At 34.0% G+C, this 22,412-nt stretch overlaps 1 protein-coding gene across 5 annotated transcripts in view; it reads left to right on the top strand.

Moving 5' to 3' along the window:
• The window catches only part of MYEF2 (myelin expression factor 2), a 31,054-nt gene that overhangs the window by 4,256 nt on the left and 4,386 nt on the right, over window positions 1-22,412 (top strand). The window contains exons 2-16 of one of the 5 annotated variants that reach the window (XM_037054565.1): window positions 261-469; window positions 1,705-1,757; window positions 2,995-3,002; window positions 3,108-3,201; window positions 7,396-7,587; window positions 8,870-9,023; window positions 9,546-9,595; window positions 9,715-9,778; window positions 13,727-13,828; window positions 15,292-15,342; window positions 15,638-15,706; window positions 16,044-16,142; window positions 16,442-16,513; window positions 18,283-18,491; window positions 18,571-18,622. In XM_037054565.1, the coding sequence (XP_036910460.1) occupies window positions 261-469; window positions 1,705-1,757; window positions 2,995-3,002; window positions 3,108-3,201; window positions 7,396-7,587; window positions 8,870-9,023; window positions 9,546-9,595; window positions 9,715-9,778; window positions 13,727-13,828; window positions 15,292-15,342; window positions 15,638-15,706; window positions 16,044-16,142; window positions 16,442-16,513; window positions 18,283-18,491; window positions 18,571-18,622 (1,478 nt within the window). The remainder of the gene's footprint in view (window positions 1-260; window positions 470-1,704; window positions 1,758-2,994; window positions 3,003-3,107; window positions 3,202-7,395; window positions 7,588-8,869; window positions 9,024-9,545; window positions 9,596-9,714; window positions 9,779-13,726; window positions 13,829-15,291; window positions 15,343-15,637; window positions 15,707-16,043; window positions 16,143-16,441; window positions 16,514-18,282; window positions 18,492-18,570; window positions 18,623-22,412) is intronic. The other 4 variants (XM_037054566.1, XM_037054567.1, XM_037054568.1 and 1 more) reach the window with 4 other exon arrangements.

Raw genomic sequence — 22,412 nt, 5'->3', positions numbered from 1 at the left:
TTATTAGGTACTATGATGGGGAAAAACTGGGTGATTGTTTGGATGCTGCAACTGTTCAATATGGAAAATAAAGGTTGTGGAATGAGAATTTTGGTAATATGCCCAAATCCCTGCTTTGAAATGGCCCTGGGTAACTTCAAAGCCAGCCGTTTGACTCTCCAGCTGCTTTGCTGAGATCTAACTAAGTGGAGGGTTTTGTTGTGTGAAGTGGTAAATATTGAATATTTAATATAGACTTCTGTTTTGTTTTTAATTCATAGGGAGAATGATGAATCGGTAAAAGAGGAGAAATCTGAATTAAAAGAAAAATCAGCAGGAAATAAGAAGGCCCATAGATTTCATCCTTATTCAAAAGACAAGAATTCGGGCACTGGGGAAAAGAAGGGTCCAAATCGAAACAGAGTTTTCATTAGCAACATACCGTATGACATGAAATGGCAAGCTATTAAAGATTTAATGAGAGAAAAAGGTAAACATCTTTGAAAGTCTACTGTTTGTTCATCTTCATATATGAAGGGAGGGAACTAAGCAAACTTTGTGTACCTCTTAGCTACACAGACTCATGAAAATTGGTTTTTGTTTATTTCTGGACACATGAATTAATCTTTTCCTCCTCTTTCACTTGACACAATTTCATTACAAGGTAGTATGGATAAATAAAGATTTTTCAAATTTTTTTCTTCTCGTTATTTCAGTGGGATAGTAGTGAGCCAGCATATGCATGCCACCAAAAATTTTGTTAAAGTGATTGCTTTGTTTAGTTGAAGTTTTTATAGATTTTTAAAGGGCTATTGCATTAGTTAAGCAATACATTTAGCTGTTAAAGTATGAATAATAAGGTCTGATTAATTTTTTTTCCAAAAGCTGCTTTGTTACTATCTTGGTGGAGTCTGGAATCTGGCTGTGGAATGCATTTTGTTTGCATTGTCATGAATGCGATGATGCTGTCTCTGCAGTTCTATATTAAAATTGTGTTACTGCTGTTGCAGTTTTGTTTTCAGAATAACCGGAAAATCTTCATTTTATATGTACAGTTGGTTTTGGGGGAAAATAATTTTAATATTTGATTTTGTAAAAGTTAGTTTTGTTATCTCTTGAAAAATTGAGTTTTAACAGTCCTGCTAACTATGTACTTGGCTTTGAGGCTCATCTCTTCTAATAAATTTTTAAAAATTGCATTGGTGTATCTGTTGTAAGGTGACAACTATTTGATTGGTTTTATTCATTGACTTTATTTAGAAAGTGTGTGGCTTGCTGTGAAGCATGACTTGTAAATTTAGTTTGATGGCAAACATGATTGAAGACATTCAGGTAGGAAGTCACCTTAAAACAGCTGTTGTGTGTAGGCGACTAAAGCTACTTGAAAAGTGCTAATGTTGATGTTTTTAATATGATAGGCTAAGGGAACATTTGTATGTATATGTGCATTTGTTCACCAACTATATCATGCGGGCCAAAATATGATCTGTAGTATGAATTAGGTTAATATGGTTGTTAGCTTTTTTAGAGAATGTGGATGATGTATATTTCTGAAAATTAGTTAAATTTACATAGCCATTGATAGGAGGTATGTTGGTCTGGTTTTGATTGTTGGTGAATAATAGGTGCTTTTCTGTAGAGTTGTGCACAGGTGTGCAGTAAAGCAAGACATTGGTGTTTAAATGTATTGTTTCTTGGTATCTTCCTTTTGTATGTCTTATGTAGTTGGTGAGGTTACATACGTGGAGCTCTTTAAGGATGCGGAAGGAAAATCAAGGGTAAGTGCTGTGGGCAGTAATCTGCTTGAGGTTTAAAAGTTCCTCAGCAGTTTACTTTTTGTATAATACTTGTACCAGTTTTTGGAAACTTAAGTTTCATTTTGTTTTACTTTATTATGCAAGATTTGAGGCTTTATACCAGCAAGTCTGACAATACAAATCAAGCTAGCTGCCTGAGAGGGATGGCTTTTATAAATGCTCATAAAGGGCACTCACTTTTCTAATATTCTTAGGTAATGCTTCTTCTTAGACAATAGAATTTAACGTAGGACTTTTTTTGTTGTGTTTTGATGTCTTTGAGGATATTTTTAAAGTCACTGAATTGATAATATTTTCTAAGAGTTCTATGAGAGGCATATAGCTTAAATGTGTCAATTCAGAATGTATGTTTGAAATTTATACTGAAAAAACTTAATTTGATAGCCTACAGGATGACATAAGAGGCAGTGCTTCGACCAATTGGTATGAATGACATTGATGATTAAATTGACAAAGAAGGAATTGGGTGATAGTCGATTTTGATTTTTAGCAACAAGAAAGAATATACTGAAGAATACAATGGATTACTCTTAACAGTGTTTAATTTTATTAGCAAAAATCACTTGGGTGCATGAAAAGTAAAAAATTTTGTCATTATATTTAGTGGCACTTTGAACAGTAACAATGACAAGTTATTATTTTTAAAATGATACTACAAATTTGTTTCTTTAACATAGGTAACTTTTTAAAAAACTTTTAAAACTGAATGCTGTTAAACTGTGTTTAGCCAGTTTCCCCTGAGAACTTTGTTAAAAGTGACATTAATCTTTTTTGTTTCGATTTTAATAAAATTTAAAGTATACATTAAAAACTATTTGTGCACAATGTAACTTTTGAAAATACTTGAAACTATCTAAGGACAATGTAAAGATAGGTATAGTAGAGGCTTCAGTTATTTCTTTGAATTACATTTGATTGAAATTGTGCAATGACATTACATTAGCTTTAAGGAAGAGTCATCTAAATTGTGCTTCAAGCTTGTTATACTAGATTATACTACCTTAAATAGACATGTTTAAAAATATACAGAAAACTTATGGTCATTTGCCTTTTATGTTCTGGAGGTATGAAGACAATAAAAATGACTGTATTAATTGATTGTTCTTAATGATTTAAATGTCGCACTCTACCTTTAACTTCATCTACTGATGCAACTTTTTTTTCTTTTGCATATATTGACAAATCTACCTGGATATAGGGTTGTGGGTAAGAATTTTTTTTAAGTACCTTAAGTCAAATTTAAACTTCTGATTGTAAAAAAATTATCTTAGTACATAAAAATTCCCCCCTCCATTTTGTCCCCCGGTTAAGTGTGGTCGAATTTAAAGATGAAGAATTTGTAAAGAAAGCACTAGAAACCATGAACAAATATGATCTTAGTGGAAGACCCCTGAATATTAAAGAGGTAAGATTTATTGTATTTGGAATAATTTAAACATTTGAATATAAGGATATGTTTTCTTTGGATTTTCATCTTTGGTACTGTATCTATCTGATGACCACATTTTTTTAGCATAAATGCTTATTAGAACATTTATATTGATGGTAGTTTTGCTTCCTTGTACATGATTTTCTGTTTGTCCTTAAGTAGTTGTCATATATATTTGATCTTCTCCAAATTATTATAAGCAGACATACATGATTTAAAGACATTTCAGGCCCCAGCAATTTAAAAATGACACACTTTTGGTGCTGACTTTACTTAGTATGTATGTACTCAGTTTTTAGGTTGTATTGTTTAATTTGAGAAGTATACTAGATATTTTTGTAGTTGATAATCAGAGTTTGCTTAATAGTGTAAATACATTATGGATTTGAATAAAGTTGATGTTCACTTTCAATAAAATTAACCTGAAATTATAGCAGATTAAAATGTAAGAAAAGTTATGTCTATTAGCAAAATTTATGACTAAAACTTGGAAACCCTAAAATGGAGATGGAATTGTTGCAGTAAAAATATTTTGATAAAAGATTGATTGGAAGATACATTAAAAAACTGTTGATAGTGAGGTGTAATCGAGTTTATAAATAATTTGCTTGAATAGCAGTCATCTTCCTGTCTTCCTTTAGTTGGTACTGTTAATCTTATCTGAATAGTTTGATCACAAACCAGTTATGTATATATCCTTGCTAAAGTCTATTAAAAAAGGATAGAGATATAACTCTGGGAACCTGAGGAGCCTCCACTAGCCCCCATGTTAATGACTGGTAGTAGAGCAGTACTCTCAGTGACAGTTTAACTTGGTGTAGTAGTGACTTGACTCCCAGCTCTACCACTTTCTAGCTCTGTGAGTAGGCATTTACTTATTCTCTCACCCTTAGTAATGATGATAATGGTACTACAGATAATACTTACCTGATAGGCTTTTTATGAGGATTAAATGAGGTAGATGGTAAAGAACTCAGTCTGTGGCATATGAGAATCTGTATGACCCAGGGCAAATTACATAATCTATTTCTTTTTTTAATCACTAAAATGGGAATAATGATAGTATTATAAGGAGTCAAAGAGTTAATATAAATAAAACATTTAGTAAATGTTAGCTATTTGTTATAATTGTGATATTATATAAAGTATTTAGCATAGTGTGCAAAATATTATAGTTACATAGTAAATGTTAGCTGTAATAATTATGATTGTTGTTATTACTATCCAAGGTGGGAATGTTACTGGTCATTGTTCTCTTATTTCTGATTATGAGGCAATAATGCAGTAGTTTCATTTTTACTTCTCTGCAAGGGATATATTCCAAGACCCCTGGTGGATGCCCGAAAGCAAGGGTAGTACTGAACTCTAAATACACTATGCCCTTTCATGTACATACATACCTTTTCACTTAAAGGAAGCTGTGCTTCCTGAATATTTGAATTGCCAGCAGCAGCACTCTTGCACATTGGACCCATTAAGTAAAATAAGGGCTACCTGAACACAAGCATTGTGATGCCGTGATAGCTGACCTGATAACTGAGATGGCTACCTGGTGACTCAAGGGTGGTAGTGTACGTAGTGTGGATGACCCTGGACAAAGGGATGATTCGTGTCCAGGCAGGCTGGTGTGAGACAAGACGATTTCATCACACTACGCAGGAGGGCACACAATTTAAAACTTATGAGTTGTTTATTTCTGGAATTTTTCATTTAATATTTTTGAATGTTGCTAAACCATGGGTAACTGAAGCCAAGGAAGTGAAACCGTGGATAAGCAGAAACTGTTGTAGCTTAAAATGAAAGGCCATGCTACCAACATATACAGGTATCTCAGATCCCTTTATTTTCATCAGCTTCTGAATTCCTCTAAACCTGTTTGACCCTGAGGGTTCTTTGTTTGCTTGTTTGTTTGTTTATTTTTGTGACTGGAAAGTAGATAATTTGTGGAGAAAATTTAGATGGTCTTTGCAAGCCATTTATTGGGTTGGCCAAAAAGTCTGTATTTTTTTCCATAAAATAAAAGATACATTTTTCATTTTCACCAGTAACTGTTGATTTGGATATTTTGAGTATGTCAGCCATCTCTCCCGGGTGGTATAATGTTGACTGTTCTCAATCAGTGTCTCAATTTGATCAGTACAAATTTCAACTGGTCTACCCGACTGTGGAACATCATCGAATGAGAAATCTCCAGCACAAAACTTCACAAACCACTTTTGACATGTTTGGTCAGTTACAGCACCTTCTCCATACCTTGCACAAATCTTTTTTTTTTGCATTTCAGTTGCATTTTTACCTTTTTGGAAAGAATAAAGCATAATTTGCTGTTTTATGATGTTTCTTCTTATTCTTCGAAAGACAAGTGTTATAGAGTCTCGGTGTTTTCATTTCTTGTAGGAAAAAGATTTATTGAGTGCTAGAGGACAGGTCCATGTTGTTTATGTTTTTGTAAGTTTTAGCACATTGTAGATTGTCAGTAACATTTCAGAGACCCTGGGATAGAGTTACATGATCCATGATGATGAGGATACTTTCCATTTTTAGCCTCTTTAAAATGAAAAAAAAAGAGGTATAGTTTGACCTAACTAAATGATGAGATGTTCTTTATTCAGATAATTCTTTTGTGATAATATCACTAAAGGTCCCTTTTCTGGGAATATCTGAGTTACAAATAGATGGCTGGGGTTAGTGCAGAGAAGTACTAGTAAGAGTCTAAGGAAAAGCTTATTTCCAATGTTCCTTTACAGATGCTAGAGTGGCACTTTTTCATGTAATTTGGGGTGAGGGTTAATAGTGGTTATAAACTTGTTATAGGCTCTCTAATAGCAATAACTGGCAATGCCTGGTCATCTGACATCCAAGGGAAAAAGGAATAAAAAACAATAATATTAGTATGCAGTTTGTGTTATATAAATTGTATATATGTTTTACATATATTTATGTGTGTCATGTATGTAAAAGACAAATCAAAACATAGTACTGTGCTTTATTAATATTAAGGTAAGAACAAACAACCCATCTTAATAGTTCATGAAGCATTTATTCTACTGTGTCCTCCTCCATAGGACACAAGTATAAAGTTTATATTTGTGCAAGATTCTGAAACCTTAGACCTGAAGTGTTTATGATGTTATAGTATTTTTTAGAAACACTGATTTCTTCTTAATTTTTTTATTCTTCATGGTAAAGAAATATATTAGAAACCAGAATATTTTTATGTTGTATTCACTTTTTCACCTCCTGTTCTATACCTTAAATTCTTCCTAGAGAATTTATTACAGTCATCAAATTTTCTTTTCTTTTTTTATATTCCCAGACAGGCCAGTGGAGTAGAGTTTATGGTTACATATATCATAATTATTTGTTAATGCAGATGAAAGACTATTACTTTGTTTATTTGGATTTTTTGTTTGTTTTTTTGCATTCCACCTAGTGAGATGAGTGAAAAGAACATTTAAACTTGCTTTTCTTTGGTTAAAGGTAGAATATTTCCTTATAAAATTGATGAACTAAAAAAAATAAAGCAATGCTTAGTATCAGTTTTCATTTGGACACTCTTTATTTCTTCCCCTCCTCCCAATCTGAGATCATAATGACATCGAGGATGGAAAGAGGTTGGAAGGTGGATAATTATATTTTGTGTGTTCAGGAATAAAATTTATACATTATCATAGTTACTGTATCTGTTCTGCTGTTGAAAAGCTTTGAATTAGTGTTACTTTGGCCTTGCATTGGTCATCTAGTCATGATAATTCACTACGGGTGCATTTGGGAAAGAAAAGAGTTACAGTAAGTATTTTGTTCCTCTTTGAGTTATGTGTGTATGTATGTGTGTGTGTGTGTGTGTGTATATATTAGAACATATATATGTTCCATATACTTGTACACTAGTGCAAGGGCAAAAGTAAATTAATTTCAAGTTCTTAAGTGACTTTAGTGATTGACTGGAAAGAGGTATTTTTACTTTGACATCCCTGAATACTGATCTTTTGTTTTTCCACAGTTTTTTTATGGGACTGAATTCCCTGGGTGAGGAAAAAAGCTCACTCTTCAACAGAGCCAGTAATTTGACCCAGATGGGATACTTACTATAGAATATAAAGTTGTTATTTTAATTGTGTAGACTTTATAATGTATGTAGTGGCATTTAACATTCAATGTGTGTTTTAGGATCCTGATGGAGAAAATGCTCGCAGGGCATTGCAGCGAACGGGAGGATCATTTCCAGGAGGACATGTACCCGATATGGGATCAGGACTGATGAATTTACCACCTTCCATTCTCAATAATCCAAACATTCCTCCTGAGGTTATCAGTAATTTGCAGGCTGGTAGACTTGGTTCTACAATTTTTGTTGCTAATGTAAGTTTAAGCTTTATTCTAAAATTCTGTCATTCAGATATCTAGTTCTAATTATGAGATTATTTGATTAGGTAAATGGGTTATAGGTTTATAGAACATTTTATTTTTTATTTTATTTTTTTAAAATAGGCTGTATTTTTTAGATCAGTTTCAGGCTCACAGCAGAGCTTAGCAGAAAGGAAGGAGGGTCCCCATGTGCTCCCCGCCCCTCATGCACACAGCCTCCCCTTGGAATAAGTTCTTTCTTTTTTTTATCTTTAGAGGGGAAGGGAAGGAAAGAGGGAGAGAAATATTGCTAATGAGCCCCCTGCTGGGAACTGGCCTGCAACCCAGGCATGTGCCCTGACTGGGAATTGAACCACGATCCTATGGTTTGCAGGCCCGTGCTCAATCCACTGAGCTACGCTAGCCAGGGCAGAACATTTTTATTTTTAAATAAAGTAAGCCAGATATAAATTATCATACACTCAAACCCAATTTACATTTTTATATATAAGGTTAGAGTGTATATACAAATATTTTGAATTTTTTTAAAAAGAAGAACTGTATAATTTATAAACACTTAGCCATTCTTGAAATTATTTTATGTGATTTTTGTTCATATTAGTAAATTGATTTTTTAGCTTTAATATTTGATATTTGTGAATGTGCATGTTATAGTTGGTTTGTCATTTGTTCTTAGCTTTTGAAAGTCAGTGATATAAACAGTAATTTACAAAATCTGAATTTCTCCTAGTAAAAATAGATGTGCAAGTTTCAAATGTACAAAATAGGATTGAATAGATGAGAGACTGTTTTGTGAATTTAAGAAAAATTGAGGATAAAGGCCCCTGAGCTTCCTCCATGACACCCAGCTCCCTGGAATACTTGGGTCTGGCCCTGAGAGCAGGGGGAGATTACCCTCGGCCCTGTGCTGAGGGAGGGGCCAACAGAGCCCCAGGGCCTATGACCCTGAGGCCTGCCTCCCCCACAGGGCCCCACCTTAATCACAGCAAATACATTTCCATTCCCCGTGTCCTTCAACCAGTAAGCAAACAGCCTGCAACCAAATAAATAAATTAATTAATTAATTAAAGTAAAAAATTAAAGATAAGGAATAATGCAGATGTAGCATAACTAATTTCAAACAACCTAATATTTTATGTGAATATTATTTGATACACTGTTTAACAAGAATAGTAGTTCCTTATAGCTTTGAGATTTTATAAAAGATTTGTTTATACTCTGTATAAGTGGGGAGAGGGGTTATCAGGTACATAACTTTATGTAATTTTATGTTCAGCTTGATTTCAAAGTTGGTTGGAAGAAGTTGAAGGAAGTGTTCAGCATAGCAGGGACTGTGAAGCGGGCGGACATCAAAGAGGACAAAGACGGCAAGAGCAGAGGGATGGGCACTGTCACTTTCGAACAGGCAATCGAAGCAGTTCAAGCAATTTGTATCCTCTTAACACTTTAGGGTGGTTTGTGAAACAAGTTCTGGAATTTAAGATTGCCTGGCCTAGAAATGAGTGTTAGATTTTAGTCTTCAGCACATAAAGCTTTTTCTGTCTAAGTACTAAAGTCACTCTTAAAACTTGAATTGGCTATTGTACAGGCCTGGTATGAACCTTTTTCTACTTTCTCTTGCTGCCACAATTAATTGTAAGGTATACATACATGCTCCTGAAATTTATGTAATCCAATTATGTATTACAATTGCTTCAAATAAAGGCTTGGTAATTTTCTTTATTCAGTGGTTGAATTAAAAGCTTACACTTTATACATAAAATCAAACTATGCAGCAAAGAATGGAAGTGTTTCTTTGAGTATATGGAAGAGACTGATATAAATGAGTAAAATATTAAAGATGGTTAAAATATTAAAGATAGTCTGACTCTGAATAAGATTATTAAAATGTATTTGTATTCAAGCATAATTTTACAGTTGTCTTTACTGGCTTTCCTTGACTGAACCAACAGCTATGTTCAATGGGCAGTTTTTGTTTGATAGACCTATGCATGTGAAAATGGTGAGTTCCTGCATATCACTTCATCTCTCCAAATGTTTTAAATATTTTCTCTGTTCTCTTCTACATTACAGATTTTTTTAGTTATATATTAAGCTTATAATAAACTTTTTTGCAATTAGGATGACAAGTCTGTCCCTCATGAAGACTACCGTTCACATGACAGTAAAACGCCACAATTACCACGTAAGTAAAAGCCTTTAGAAGCAACGCAGAGTACTGTGTTCCAGCTTTCCTGTGTGCTAAGCAGAACTCTTTGTGTTCATGCCTGTATCCCTAGTTGCTCATAGTTTGGAGTTAGTTTGGAGTTAGATAGTTTGGCATGATGGATTAGGATGATTGAGAAGATAAATGTGTGCCATTTTTCTCTTTTTGGTAGTTTTTTTCCATTATAAAAATGCATACTAAAAATTTCCCCATTATAAAAATATAGGTGAGGGGAGAAAAACAAGTAACCTTCATTATAACACTTTTTGGGGTTTTTTTTTTCTAGTCTTTCTTTCCACATATATTGTTTTACATAGTTGAGAATTACCATATAATAATTTTTTTTCTTTTTATTTAACATAGAATATATGAAAATTCTTTCCAAAGTATGTTTATTGGTTGTATCATAGTCTCATATGGATTCTCCATAACTATTCCACTGTTATGTATATTTAGGTGTTCTTTTTTTCCTTTAATCACCAACAGAGTAATTCATGTCCTTTTGTATATAAATCTTTGCTACATTTTAGTTATTTCCTATCCTGAAGTAGATTTACAGGTTCTCAAGCCATGCTCATTGAGCAGTGTTATCAAAATGTTTTCCAAAGGATTATGAAACCACAGTGTAATGTACTTAACACCTGCAATTCAATACCAAGTTTGTAAAATGAGGGTGATAAGAGTATCTATTTCACGATGGGTATGAGTATGGTGTCAGTTACTACATAAAGCTGTTAGCACAATCCTTGCATAATGTAAGCACTCAATAAATACTAGCTCTTATTCTTACTGTTTTACCGTGCCTTCTCTGGTTATTACTAAATTTTTTAATATTTTATGTGTACAACCAAACTTAAAATTTCTCATGTAGCTGTGATGGACCATACTTGTTTTAGGTGATTTTTCTTTAAAATAAAACTTTATAGATAAAGTTGGGATTATTCCACTCCCCTGTCCAACTCCCACCAGATACCTTACCTTGAGAAAACAACTTATGATGAATATAGTGTTTATCTTTTAGGTTTTAATGATTTGATTACAAATTTACACATTCATAGACATTAAATGGAATTGTTATGCTGAATTTGAAATTTGGTGTGTGATATACATATTCTGCAACTTGCTGTTTTTAGTTGAACATTTTTTGAGATCCTTTATGTTGATACATATAATTCTAATTTATTTTATCTCTTAATACTATATATGTTTTTCTGGTTTTTTTGGTTACTCTAATTTTTGTTAGCAATATTACTAAGTCGGGGAGTGTTGTGTTCTTTTTGTAATAGAATGATCTGTTCTCAATGTTTGCTAGAAATTATGTATAAAACAGTCTGGCCTTGGTGTGTAGTTTTGGGAAAGATTTTAAAATACCGATTGCTTGTATTTTTCTATTGCATCTTGAGTCAATTTTGGTTATTTTTATCTTTCTAAGAATTTTACCATTTTGTCCATTTTTAGATTTATTGGCATAAAATAGTGTCTTAAATATCTGCCATATCTATAGTTCTATCTTTTAACTTTCTGAAGGGTTACAATATCTCCTTTTCCCCTGGTCAGTTTTGCTTGCAATGTGCCACACTGGAAGAAGAGGAGTTGTTTTGGGCCACATATTAAATACATTGCAACACATAATCACAAAAAAACTCATAATGTTTTAAGTAAATTTATGATTTCCTTTTGGGCTGCGTTTACAGCCATTCTGGGCTGCATGTGGCCCATGGGCTGCAGGTTGGACACCCCTGGTAGAGGTTTGTCAGTTTTATTAATGCTTTCAAAGAAGTAATTTTGTTTTCTGTATCTCAGTTTCTGTTCTTAGCTTTATTATTTTATTCTATCTGTGTCTTTGGGTTTAGTCTTTTACTTTTTTTCAAATTCTTTAAGTTGAATGATTCACTAATTTGCAACTTCTATTTTGTTTTTTAAAAATATTTTAAAAATATTTTTCTTACTTTAAGAGGGAGGATAAGGGAGGGAGAAAGAGAGGGCGAGAAGCATCAGTGCGTAAGAGATACATCAGTTGGTTGCCTCTTTCACGCCCCTCCAACTGGGGACCTGACCTGCAACCCAAGCATGTGCTCTGCCTGGGAATCATATCGGTGACCTTTTGGTTCGCAGGCCAGTGCTCTATGTACTGAGTCATATCAGCCAGGGCTGAAGCATATATTTTACAAGCTCTCTTAGTGAGGATCTGTTGTTTGTAAATCCTCTCAATTTTGATTTTTTTATATCTTGAAAGATACTGGGGTTTCACTAGTTATGTAGTTTAAGACGGAGAGTTCTTTTTTCTTGGCAGTTTGAGAATATTCCAGCTTTCTGGCTTCCATCGTTGCTATTAAGTCAGCTGTTTGTTGAATTGCTTTTTTTAATAGGTAGGCTGTGTTCTTTATGTAGCTAATTTTAAGATCTTTGTCTTTGGTATGCAATTTTACTACATCATGAGTGTGAATCACTGTTAGGCTTTCATAATCTGGATATTAATTTTTTAATGATAAAATAGAAAATTCTCAGCACATGTGTCTTTCAGTATTGTCCCTTCTGTAGGGCAGTTCTCTCCATCTCCACCAAGTTTACCTTATCACTCAGAGTGTCATTCTTCAAGATCCTGGTGTTATGTAGGGGGTCCCAATTTACTTTCAACTATTAGTAATGTTTTATTTATTTACATAAAAATAAATCTTGTATTATATGTTTATATTATGTTCCTTTTAAGATTTTCATTTTTATATTCTCTTCTCTATTGATATGTTGATATATGACCTCATAGGCTTTGACGGAATCAATTTGTTATAGTGATGCTAGTTATTATTAGTCTCCCCCTATTTTTTCTCCTTCCCTCCCTTTCTTTGCTCAAATTATAACTTGGCATGTGGGAACCTCCTCATTTCCCATGACTCTGATATTCTTTTTGGTAGAAACAGAATTTCCCAAAACCATGAAGATTTTTTCTAGTTTAAATACAAGGGATTGACCTACTTTTGAGGAATCCCAGTTCCTTTAGTGAAGACTGATAGTGCTAGGTGTAGACATGCACATTGTTGATGGACTAATGTGCCGTTGCTTTCAGTTGGACCATTTGTAGGGACTGAGCTAAGAAAAGTATTTCCTTTAGCAGGTCACATTCATCTTTCCAATTTAACGCAATGTGCCTCTAATTCTGCCTTTAATAATGTGTATGTGGGTGGGGGGTTAGTCTCTAATTGATACATACATTAACTAGCAAGAACTTTAAAAGTAGAATAAAACACTACCTATTCAAATATTAATTAATTATACCTTTAAGGTCATAGGGTTCTCTTTTTGAAGTCTATTTTAAGAGAAGTAGTAAAAAGAATATTGGATTTAGAGGCAGAAAACTTAAATTCTAGTCTTAATCACATCCCTAAATGGCATTGTGCAAATAACCTAAGGTCTCAAAAATTTCCTTGTCTGTGGATAATATATGTGAAAACACTTAAAGTACCATATAAATATAAATAAATACTTATGATAAAAGTAGGTAATGCAACATTTGCTTTATTTAATATTGTTTTCATGGTCATTGAGTTTTTAGTTTGGTTTGAACCATTTTAAAAGTGGTTCTTAGATTTTAAGTGGCTCCAAATTTGAGAAAGTCTCATTTTCAGACATGTATGCCATTTATAAGGTGATACAATTTTTAAAATCCTTTCAGTATTTTATTAGTCTTTCTCAGTGTGCCTTTAACTGGAATATAAGATGGATCTGCTTTGTAAAACAGTTTTCATTACTTATAAATGATATTATACTGAGGGTTCAGTGTGCTGCACCCCAATGAAAACAAGAACCAGTGGTCTTATTTAGATACCTGCAAAATTTTAGAGATACTACTCTAGGTTTATAGCTTTAAAAAATTGTAGTGCCAGTTATGTAATCATATATGGGTTGGCAATATTATTATTTGTGTTTCAGGTGGTCTTGGAGGCATTGGAATGGGACTCGGTCCAGGTGGACAGCCTATCAGTGCCAGTCAGTTGAACATAGGTGGTGTAATGGGAAATTTAGGTCCAAGTGGTGAGTATTATAACTTGCTTATTTCTTTTTAAATGGTACATTTGCTAGGTCATAAAGCTCACATTCAGTAGTTTGTAATAATATTTAAAGGACTGCATTTTATAGTTGGGTGTTTAGGATGTCAAAAAGAATGAAATCTTGGAGACCAGAGAACACAAAAGAGAATGGGGAAATGTCAGGAGGGTCCCTCTGAGGCCAGCTGTGCCGTAACTAGCCTGTTAGCTCTGTGGGCATTTGGAATGGCTTTGAGGCAGAAGGGGGACTGTGCAGCCCAGCACCTTGTGTATCATGGATATATGGTATTTGTGGGATGGCTAAAGGCCACCGTATCATAAGCAGTTTAACTTTGCATATATAGATGGGTAGTAGTTTTTTTAGATAGCTATTTGGCTCTTCACCTAGACCTAAGTTAATTTACTTTTTAAGATTTTTAAAAATATTTTGGTTTCAGAACCTTTTTATACTCTTAAAATATGTTGAGGACTCCAAAATACTTTTGTTTGTATGGTTATATTTATCAATATTCACCATATTAGAATTTGAAACATATTTATACATTTATTTAAAAATAGTAAGCCCATTGTGTTACATAAATATACTGTTTAAAAAATAAATTACATTTTCCATACAAAAGAATTCGTGAGAAGAGTGACGTTGTTTTACTTTTTGATACATCTCTTCAGTGCTTGGCTTAATGCGAGACAGCAGTGCTGTTGGATCTTCTGCATTTAGTTTGTTACACTGTCACACGTCCTGTAGTAGTTTATGGAAAATTCCACATCATAACTCAAAGAATGAGAGTAAAACAATCATTAGTATGAATTAAATAGTTTAGACCTATTGGCTCCTGAAAGGTCCCCAGACCACACTTTGAGAACTACTATTTTAATCATTGGATTAATAAACATGATTGGATTTTTACTTCTTTGAGATGGTACAGCTATACTTTAAATTATGAGAGTAGTTATTGTAATCATTCTGATCCAAACAAGTGGAGATTTTCTTCCTTACTCTCAGACCCTCCACCCTCCTGCACACATACTATTTTTATTCTTTAATTTTTCACTGCTCTCTTGACTATCATGTGTAGAGTGCTTAACTTTCACCTGATGTTCAAATCTGCTGTAGTGATACTCCTGTGTTTGTCTGAAAAAAATCAGTGAGAGTGGTATTTTATGTCTGCTCTGAAAAAAAGAATGATTTTCTAGTTCTGGATATTTTCTAACAGAATGTGAGTGTGACCAGTGACTGTCCTCATCTAATTATTCAGTGAAGCCTTCTTGAATATTCATGACTAGACCATTGCTGTGGCATGGTGCTTCGAATCATCCCACCTGTGCCCCTGCTTCTGTAGTGCTCCATTGGGACTAAACCAATGGTATCTGTTTGCTCTTTTGTGTTTTACCCTTCTTTAGTCATAAAAATGAGATTTACTCAAAGTGTGTACTGTGTTTTTATTTGAGGTATGGGAATGGATGGTCCAGGTTTTGGAGGAATGAATAGAATTGGAGGAGGTATGTACAAGCACTTGTTTTTTTGTGTGTACCCACTGCCATTTTTAGTAAATAAGGAACTGTATTGAGAATTCCAAGGGCAAACAAATCATGTTTTTTTTGTTAGCTCATTTCCTAAAAGGTGCTAGTAGAAATTGAGTCTGGTACATAAGAGATATGGAAGGTGATGTGTTAAGAAGCAACTGCATGAAGTAGGGTAGATGAGGAGCTTACTGGTGAGACTCAACATTTATAAAATGTACCTTTCAGCTATGCAATGGACAGTCAAATCTCGAAATTAATCTTTGTTTCATAGGCATTGGGCTTGGTGGTCTGGAAGCAATTAACAGCATGGGAGGATTTGGAGGAGTTGGTCGAATGGGAGGTAGGTAAATGTATGTAGTCGGACACGTATGCTACATTTAGTTTACCTACTAGTAAACTTAGTTTACCTATGTTTAGTTTACTTCTTCATACTCGTATATGTAAAATGTTTCCCCCTACTTAGGGATGTGTACTATTGAGGTCTTTAGAGTGTGGGCACTTGGTGTTAGGGACAGGCATGGTGAATTGGTATATATGTGGAATATGAATTGGGTAAATAACAGACCTTTTTTGTAGTTGTGACTTTGGCTATCTCTTTAGTTTCAACATGTTCCTAAATGGATTCCTGTGTATTGATATACTTGAAAAGGGGTTAATTTATTGCATAATTTTTTCAGAGCTATACCGTGGTGCGATGACTAGTAGCGTGGAGAGAGATTTTGGACGTGGTGATATTGGAATAAATCGAGGCTTTGGCGATTCCTTTGGTAGACTTGGTAGGCTGGCTGCATACTTATTTTCTTTTCACAGGTTATATTTTTCCAAGTTTTTTTCTTTCCTTTTTCTGTGAAAAATTGGAAATTTGTAATGTTTCTCTAAATTTGTTACTAGAAGAAAACGCTTTATGGATTTTAATGTACTAGCTCTCTTTTGCAGTGTCTTAAATATTTGAACCTTATTTCTTGAAGACTATACTTTTCAGTTACTGTACATCTTTTGGTAGCATAGTACCTTGGGACTTTGAAAGTATGATTATTTAAATTAATTAGTATATTATCTCTCCACCCTTGTTTAGGCAGTGCAATGATTGGAGGGTTTGCAGGAAGAATAGGAGCTTCTAACATGGGTCCAGTGGGATCTGGAATAAGTAGGTTTAAATTTTACTAGAATTTATTCAGTATTATTTGTGTGCTTGCAAAAGACTTGCAAGAGTAGTTATTGTAGTATAGCAATACTTTGTCCTTATATGTTAATAATGTCATGTTATAATGTACAGAAACTTTGATAGTTATTGAGCTTTTTTCCGTGTGATCACTGAAATTTCTAAAGTAACTTTGAATTTTACTTTCTTGGTATTTCTAAACTAACACCAGAGTATGTGTTAACTGTCAGCCAGTCCAAGAATCTCCTTTCCAACTAAGAAATCTGGGGATTTCTCTGATCATGTGTTAAGAACAACTTTTGCATAAAAAGTAAAAAAAGTAAAAATACAAAAAATAGAAGAACAACTTTTGCATTAGTACCAACTTTGTTTCCAACTGCTATTGGTCACTAGCTTATTTCATCTGTGAATACATTTTGGAAGATGCAGGTGAATTGCCCCAGATACACATTTATAAAGGGACCTCTTGAGGTTGAGGGCTAAGGTTGAAGATGTTTATTGCCTATTTAACCTTTCCTGTGATAGAATCAAGAGTAGTTGAAACACTGGGGAATGCTGAATCTCTTCCACCTGTTTCCACTACCACATTTTAGGCCTAAAGGTTTAACACGTGGCTTAGTCATTGACCTCTGTTACTTACTCAATCATGTCTCTATGAGTTCTTCATACTTTATTGACTTCCTTGAATTGATTGAAATCTCACAAGTAGGAAACACAGTCTATTTGAACTATTCTAAGAATGAATTTTAAAAATCCTGCCAGCTGAAGATACCTCTTTCCATTGTCCCTTGCCTCTCATCTTATTCCTTTTCATCATCTTGTCCAGCCTTGGCCATTTTCCTATTGATGGTGACTTCCCTACCTTTCCTTTTTCACCTCAGAGTTTACACTTCTGTTTCCCTGACTTTATATTTACTATTCACAAAGGGCAACTTGAGAGTAATGTTAGTTTTTAGAATTGCTATGTCTGAGGGTTGTAGGTATGAGAAAAAAGCATGCATTTTGAGAGTGAGTAGGATTGTAATGAACTGGATATGCTCTCTGAGATTAATTCTCAAGTTCTGGCCAAAGGGTTGTGATTTCCTTTGTTGTTACTACCTTTGCAAGTTTTGTGTAACACGGCTTAAAATTAATTGTGTTTCTGTGGTTACTGAAAATTGAACTTACACAAAAAGAGAAATTATATGTGAAACAGAAGATACAAAGGTGAAAAGGAAGCTAGGAAAATAATATTATAGAGGAGAGTTAGGATGAGAGCAACAATTGATGTCCTGGAGTTGTAATAATTTGAATTTGCCCCATATTTCTTTGCTCTAGCAATTATTAAGGTTAGTGTGTTATTAGAAAATAAAAATGAGGATAAAACTACTCTAATGTTATTGCATAAAGTAATTGGTAGAAAATTTATATAACATATGATGGGTTTTATGATTAGACTGTGATTTTATAGAATTATATGTATATAATGTGTTTTATAGGGGCTAAAATTAACATTCAGTTGGCCATTAACATTCAACTAACCAAATGTATACCAAATTAAATTCTGTTCTTGGAAGATTGTTTTATTGTATGTATGAAATTAATTTTATGTTTACATATAATCTAATTACATAAATGAATTAATTTTCTCTCCCTTTGTTTCTCAAAAATGATTCTTTCCCCCCTTTTCCCCTTTCTTCTTCCTTCTCCTTTTCCTGCTTTTAAAACAAAAATACCAAACTCCTAAACCCTCCCATCCTTTCCTGAAAATCCAGGTGGTGGAATGGGTGGCATGAACAGTGTGACTGGAGGAATGGGGATGGGACTTGATCGGATGAGTTCCAGCTTTGATAGAATGGGACCAGGTATAGGAGCTATACTGGAAAGGAGCATCGATATGGATCGAGGATTTTTATCCGGTCCGATGGGAAGCGGAATGAGAGACAGAATAGGCTCCAAAGGCAACCAGATATTTGTCAGAAATGTAAGCAACTAAATGTAAAGGGTACTTAAAGTTATTTTTTGCCTCCTGTATCTGTTACTAATACCTTTTTTCATTCTAGCTGCCTTTTGACTTGACTTGGCAGAAACTAAAAGAGAAATTCAGTCAATGTGGTAAGTATGCCAATGATTGCAGATCTGTTCATAGTGATTATGGAGGAAAAATTTAAACTTTTTAAGATTGTCTTTGGACCTTTACCTGTCCAGATGCTTATTTCTAGGCTATATGACAGGTCTAATTTTACTTCAAATAAATGAATTACTTTTCTGATGTAGAGCAGTGCAAATTACTACTAAATAACATGATATAGAATAGAGCCTGTCATTGTCTCCTATGGATAAAAGAAAATGATTGGTCTACTATCTGATTATTAAAAGGTTGGTATATCATGATTGTTCACATTTAAAAATATTTTTTTTCTTCTGGGGAGTACTGGAATTGGTATGTTTATTTCCTTGTTTGTAATATAGTGCAATATATTGTCAGCGTGACCCAGTGATACTAACTCCCAATGATAGGGAGTTAATAGATGACCCCATTCTATAATACTCCATCACCTACACAGCACAGGAAACTAACCTAATAGTGTAGAGCTCCCTGCCTGGATCCCTTTAGATGTAGGTACATTCTGGTGGCCCCTGATTCTTTTGTAAACTATTCTTGGCTATAATGATACAGGTAGTAACCAGTACAACCTTAATATATTTATTAGGTCTATAGAAGATTGGGTGTTTTAGTATTTTTTAAAAAGGGCCTTTTTTCTGTGTGTGTGTGATGATGAGAGAATTAGTGTAAGTAGAACAAAATAACAGGTTTTCTGCCAGTATTTTTCTGCTATTGGGTGATGTCCCAGAGACTATAATCAGAAAGTAAGCTATATAGGTTGCATATACCATATTTTTTGGACTATAAGATGCACCCCTCCGCAAATTTGGGAGAAATAATGGTTGCTAATGCTGATGTTGAGTTCTGTTACATATACATTGGTGAAATACTGTTATTTATGTTATTAAATATTTTTACCACATATTTTGCTTCAGAATTTTTTTCTATTCTTTTGTAAAACCTAGATGCATCTTACAGTCTGAAAAATATGGGTAATGTTGAAAAAGGGCTAAAAAGGATACATTCAATCTTTGAGAGTTAATGAAAAGTTAAGAGCATTTGGAATATATCTTTAATTTTTTGAGATCATAAACAGGCTAAATCTAATGTCCTCCCACAAAAGTAGACTGTATAGCCACTTATCAAAAAGTGATAGATCATTTGTGATCAAAGTGATCACTGGAATTCATGGTCTGCTGTGTTCTCAGAGTACTTTATATGAAACACTCTTGTAGTACGCTGTTCACATGTTTTCTTCCCTCCTAGATGGAGGCTGTTGAGGGCAAGAACTGTCTCTTTTATCAAGGCATCTTTTATTGCCTTGATACATGTAGTAAGAGTTTATTAAGTATTTTTGGGTGAGTTAAACATTCTGAGCAGAGCTTCATTTATTTACTCATTCACTAAATCTACTAATACTGTATTTTGGCAGTTTGTTACCATTATGTTCTGTTGTCTTCTTTTGTTGATTATCTTTTAAAAATGTTTTATTCCAGGAGAGAAACTCAACCTTTTCTTTGATTAAAAAATTGTTGAAAGTGAGTCAACTAGTAAGCAGTCACCACTAAGAGGAGGCAGAATTATAAGTTGCTTTGAGGTGTTGGTAGTCTTCTGTGGGAGTAAGAGTATCTACCAGAATGAGCGAGCAGCGTCTGGCCACCCATAGATTACCGAGGAATGGACACATTGGGGACTTACTGTAATGCAGGAAATGAGGAGCAATGGCAGCAAGTATAGATAATCTCTGTTGCAGTTTCAGTGAAAAAAGAAGTTTCCAGATGTGGTATAATATTATTTTAAAAGGTAGAAATGAAACAAGATAAAAAACAGAGAAAGGCAAACAAAAATGACATTAATAAAAATGTGACTAATACTGAGTTGGCTGTTTTGTATCCTTTGTAGGCAGATTTTTTTTTTTTTTTTTGATGTCAGGCATGAGCAAGGCTTGCAGCAAATTTGAGGGGGTTTTGGTGGGTGTCTCGCTGGAGTGGTATCGTTGTGACAGAAGGACATCAGTAATTCAAAGACATTTTCTGAAAGGAAGTATTAGTATCCAAATCTACATTTTAAAAATTTGTACAGCATTTTAGACAATAAAAAGTGGTTAAATTATTATTCTCTACTTTGTTATTTTAGCTCTATTCATATGTCCCTTTTTGATCAGCCTATACTATTATCATGAGAGGGATAATTTTTGTTTTGCTTTTTTTCCAATTCTAATTGTAAAAGCTTCTGGCTTTTAGATTTATATTAGGGTAATAACATAGTTAAATAATTGCCTACCATCTTCCTGTTTTTAATCTTGAACTGCATTGATGGGAAAGAAAATAAGTTATATAGTAATACAGAATTGTGACCAGCGATTGACAACTGTTGAAATTACCTGTTCAGTTTGTGTGAACGGAACCATTTATTTTTCTGCCCCATCACTTTGTTATTAAATCTTAAGAGTGTTTCTTTCTTAGTATGGGAAATTTCTTTTTAACCTGATACAAGATAGCAGTAGTTTCTTTTGCAGTAAAGGCAAGGTTTTGTTTTGTTTGTTTTGCCTCCTGAGCCCAGGGCATGCAAGTATCCAGGGTCTGGCATAGATAACGCCCCATTTTTATTACAAAGTCATAAGCATGTAATTCTGTAACATAACAGTATCACATTCAAGCATGTTACATTTTAGGTGAAATGTTCAAGTTAAAACTATAAATTATTACATCCATATTACTACCCTACGAACCACATTCAAACAGGTGTACTTTTGCCAGACTGCATTCTCTTGGTTGCTTCCTAGTAAGAGTCTAGCGGTACTCCATGTATCTCCCCCAGACATTATGTACCAGTAAATGGCCTACCAGCAAGCCCTCTGCTTATTAAATTTCTACAGTGGTTCCTGATGCGATAATTACAAAGTCTAAGAATGTTGTATTATGGGTCATATTACCCTCAGTACAACCAACATTTTCTCAGCCTTTATAATTTAGAAAAAAAGGTTTTCATATATCTCCAAATATAAAATGGTAAGTAATAAGTGAGTATAATTTAATAGGTCTTTTATCCTGCCTTATGTAATTCCTCATTGACATATATTTTTAAGAAAGCTGAGGAAGCAAATTAACTGACCCTTTCAGAGTTGGACCCCAGATTAATTCAGGTTGTACTAATGAGGTCAAGTGGGCATAGTCCTTTAATTTTGCTTTGTGTTTATGTATACACTTTAGCTGTACTCCGGCTTTCTGGCTTAGTGTGATGCAGGACCATAACATTTTAGAACTACAGTGCCCACTCTTTTTTTTTTTTGATTAGTAAAGAAAATTAGCCCTGGCTGGTGTAGCTCAGTGGATTGAGCACAGGCCTGGAAACCAGTGGATCGCGGTTCAAATCCCAGTCAGGGCACATGCCTGGGTTGCAGGCCGGTTCCCTGCAGGCCAACTCCCAGCAGGGGACGCACGAAAGGCAACCATACATTGATGTTTCTCTCCCTCTCTCCTTCCCCTCTAAAGATACATAAATACATAAAATCTTAAAAAAAAGAAATAAAAAAATTATTAAAAAAAGAAAATTGTAGGGTTTAACACACCCTTTTAATTTGTTTTTAAATATTTTTTAAGATTTAAAAGTGTTTAAATTTTGTAATTTCTAGTAGGAAAACGTTTTCTGAAAGAATACTGTGATGGCACACCACTGTCAAATGTTACGGCTGCACTTGGGGCAGAGGGGGAGGGGTTCTCTTCAGTGCACCCCAGCTTCATGAGAAAATCACAGGTACACAGCTTTGTATTATTGCGGCATCCATTTGGTGATCCA

This window comes from Sturnira hondurensis, unplaced genomic scaffold (assembly GCF_014824575.4).
Source record: "Sturnira hondurensis isolate 20B ecotype Veracruz unplaced genomic scaffold, ASM1482457v3 Scaffold0008196, whole genome shotgun sequence".
NCBI classification, from domain to species: domain Eukaryota; kingdom Metazoa; phylum Chordata; class Mammalia; order Chiroptera; family Phyllostomidae; genus Sturnira; species Sturnira hondurensis.
Note: the sequence above shows the minus strand (reverse complement) of the source record. Positions and strands in the feature narration are given on the sequence as shown.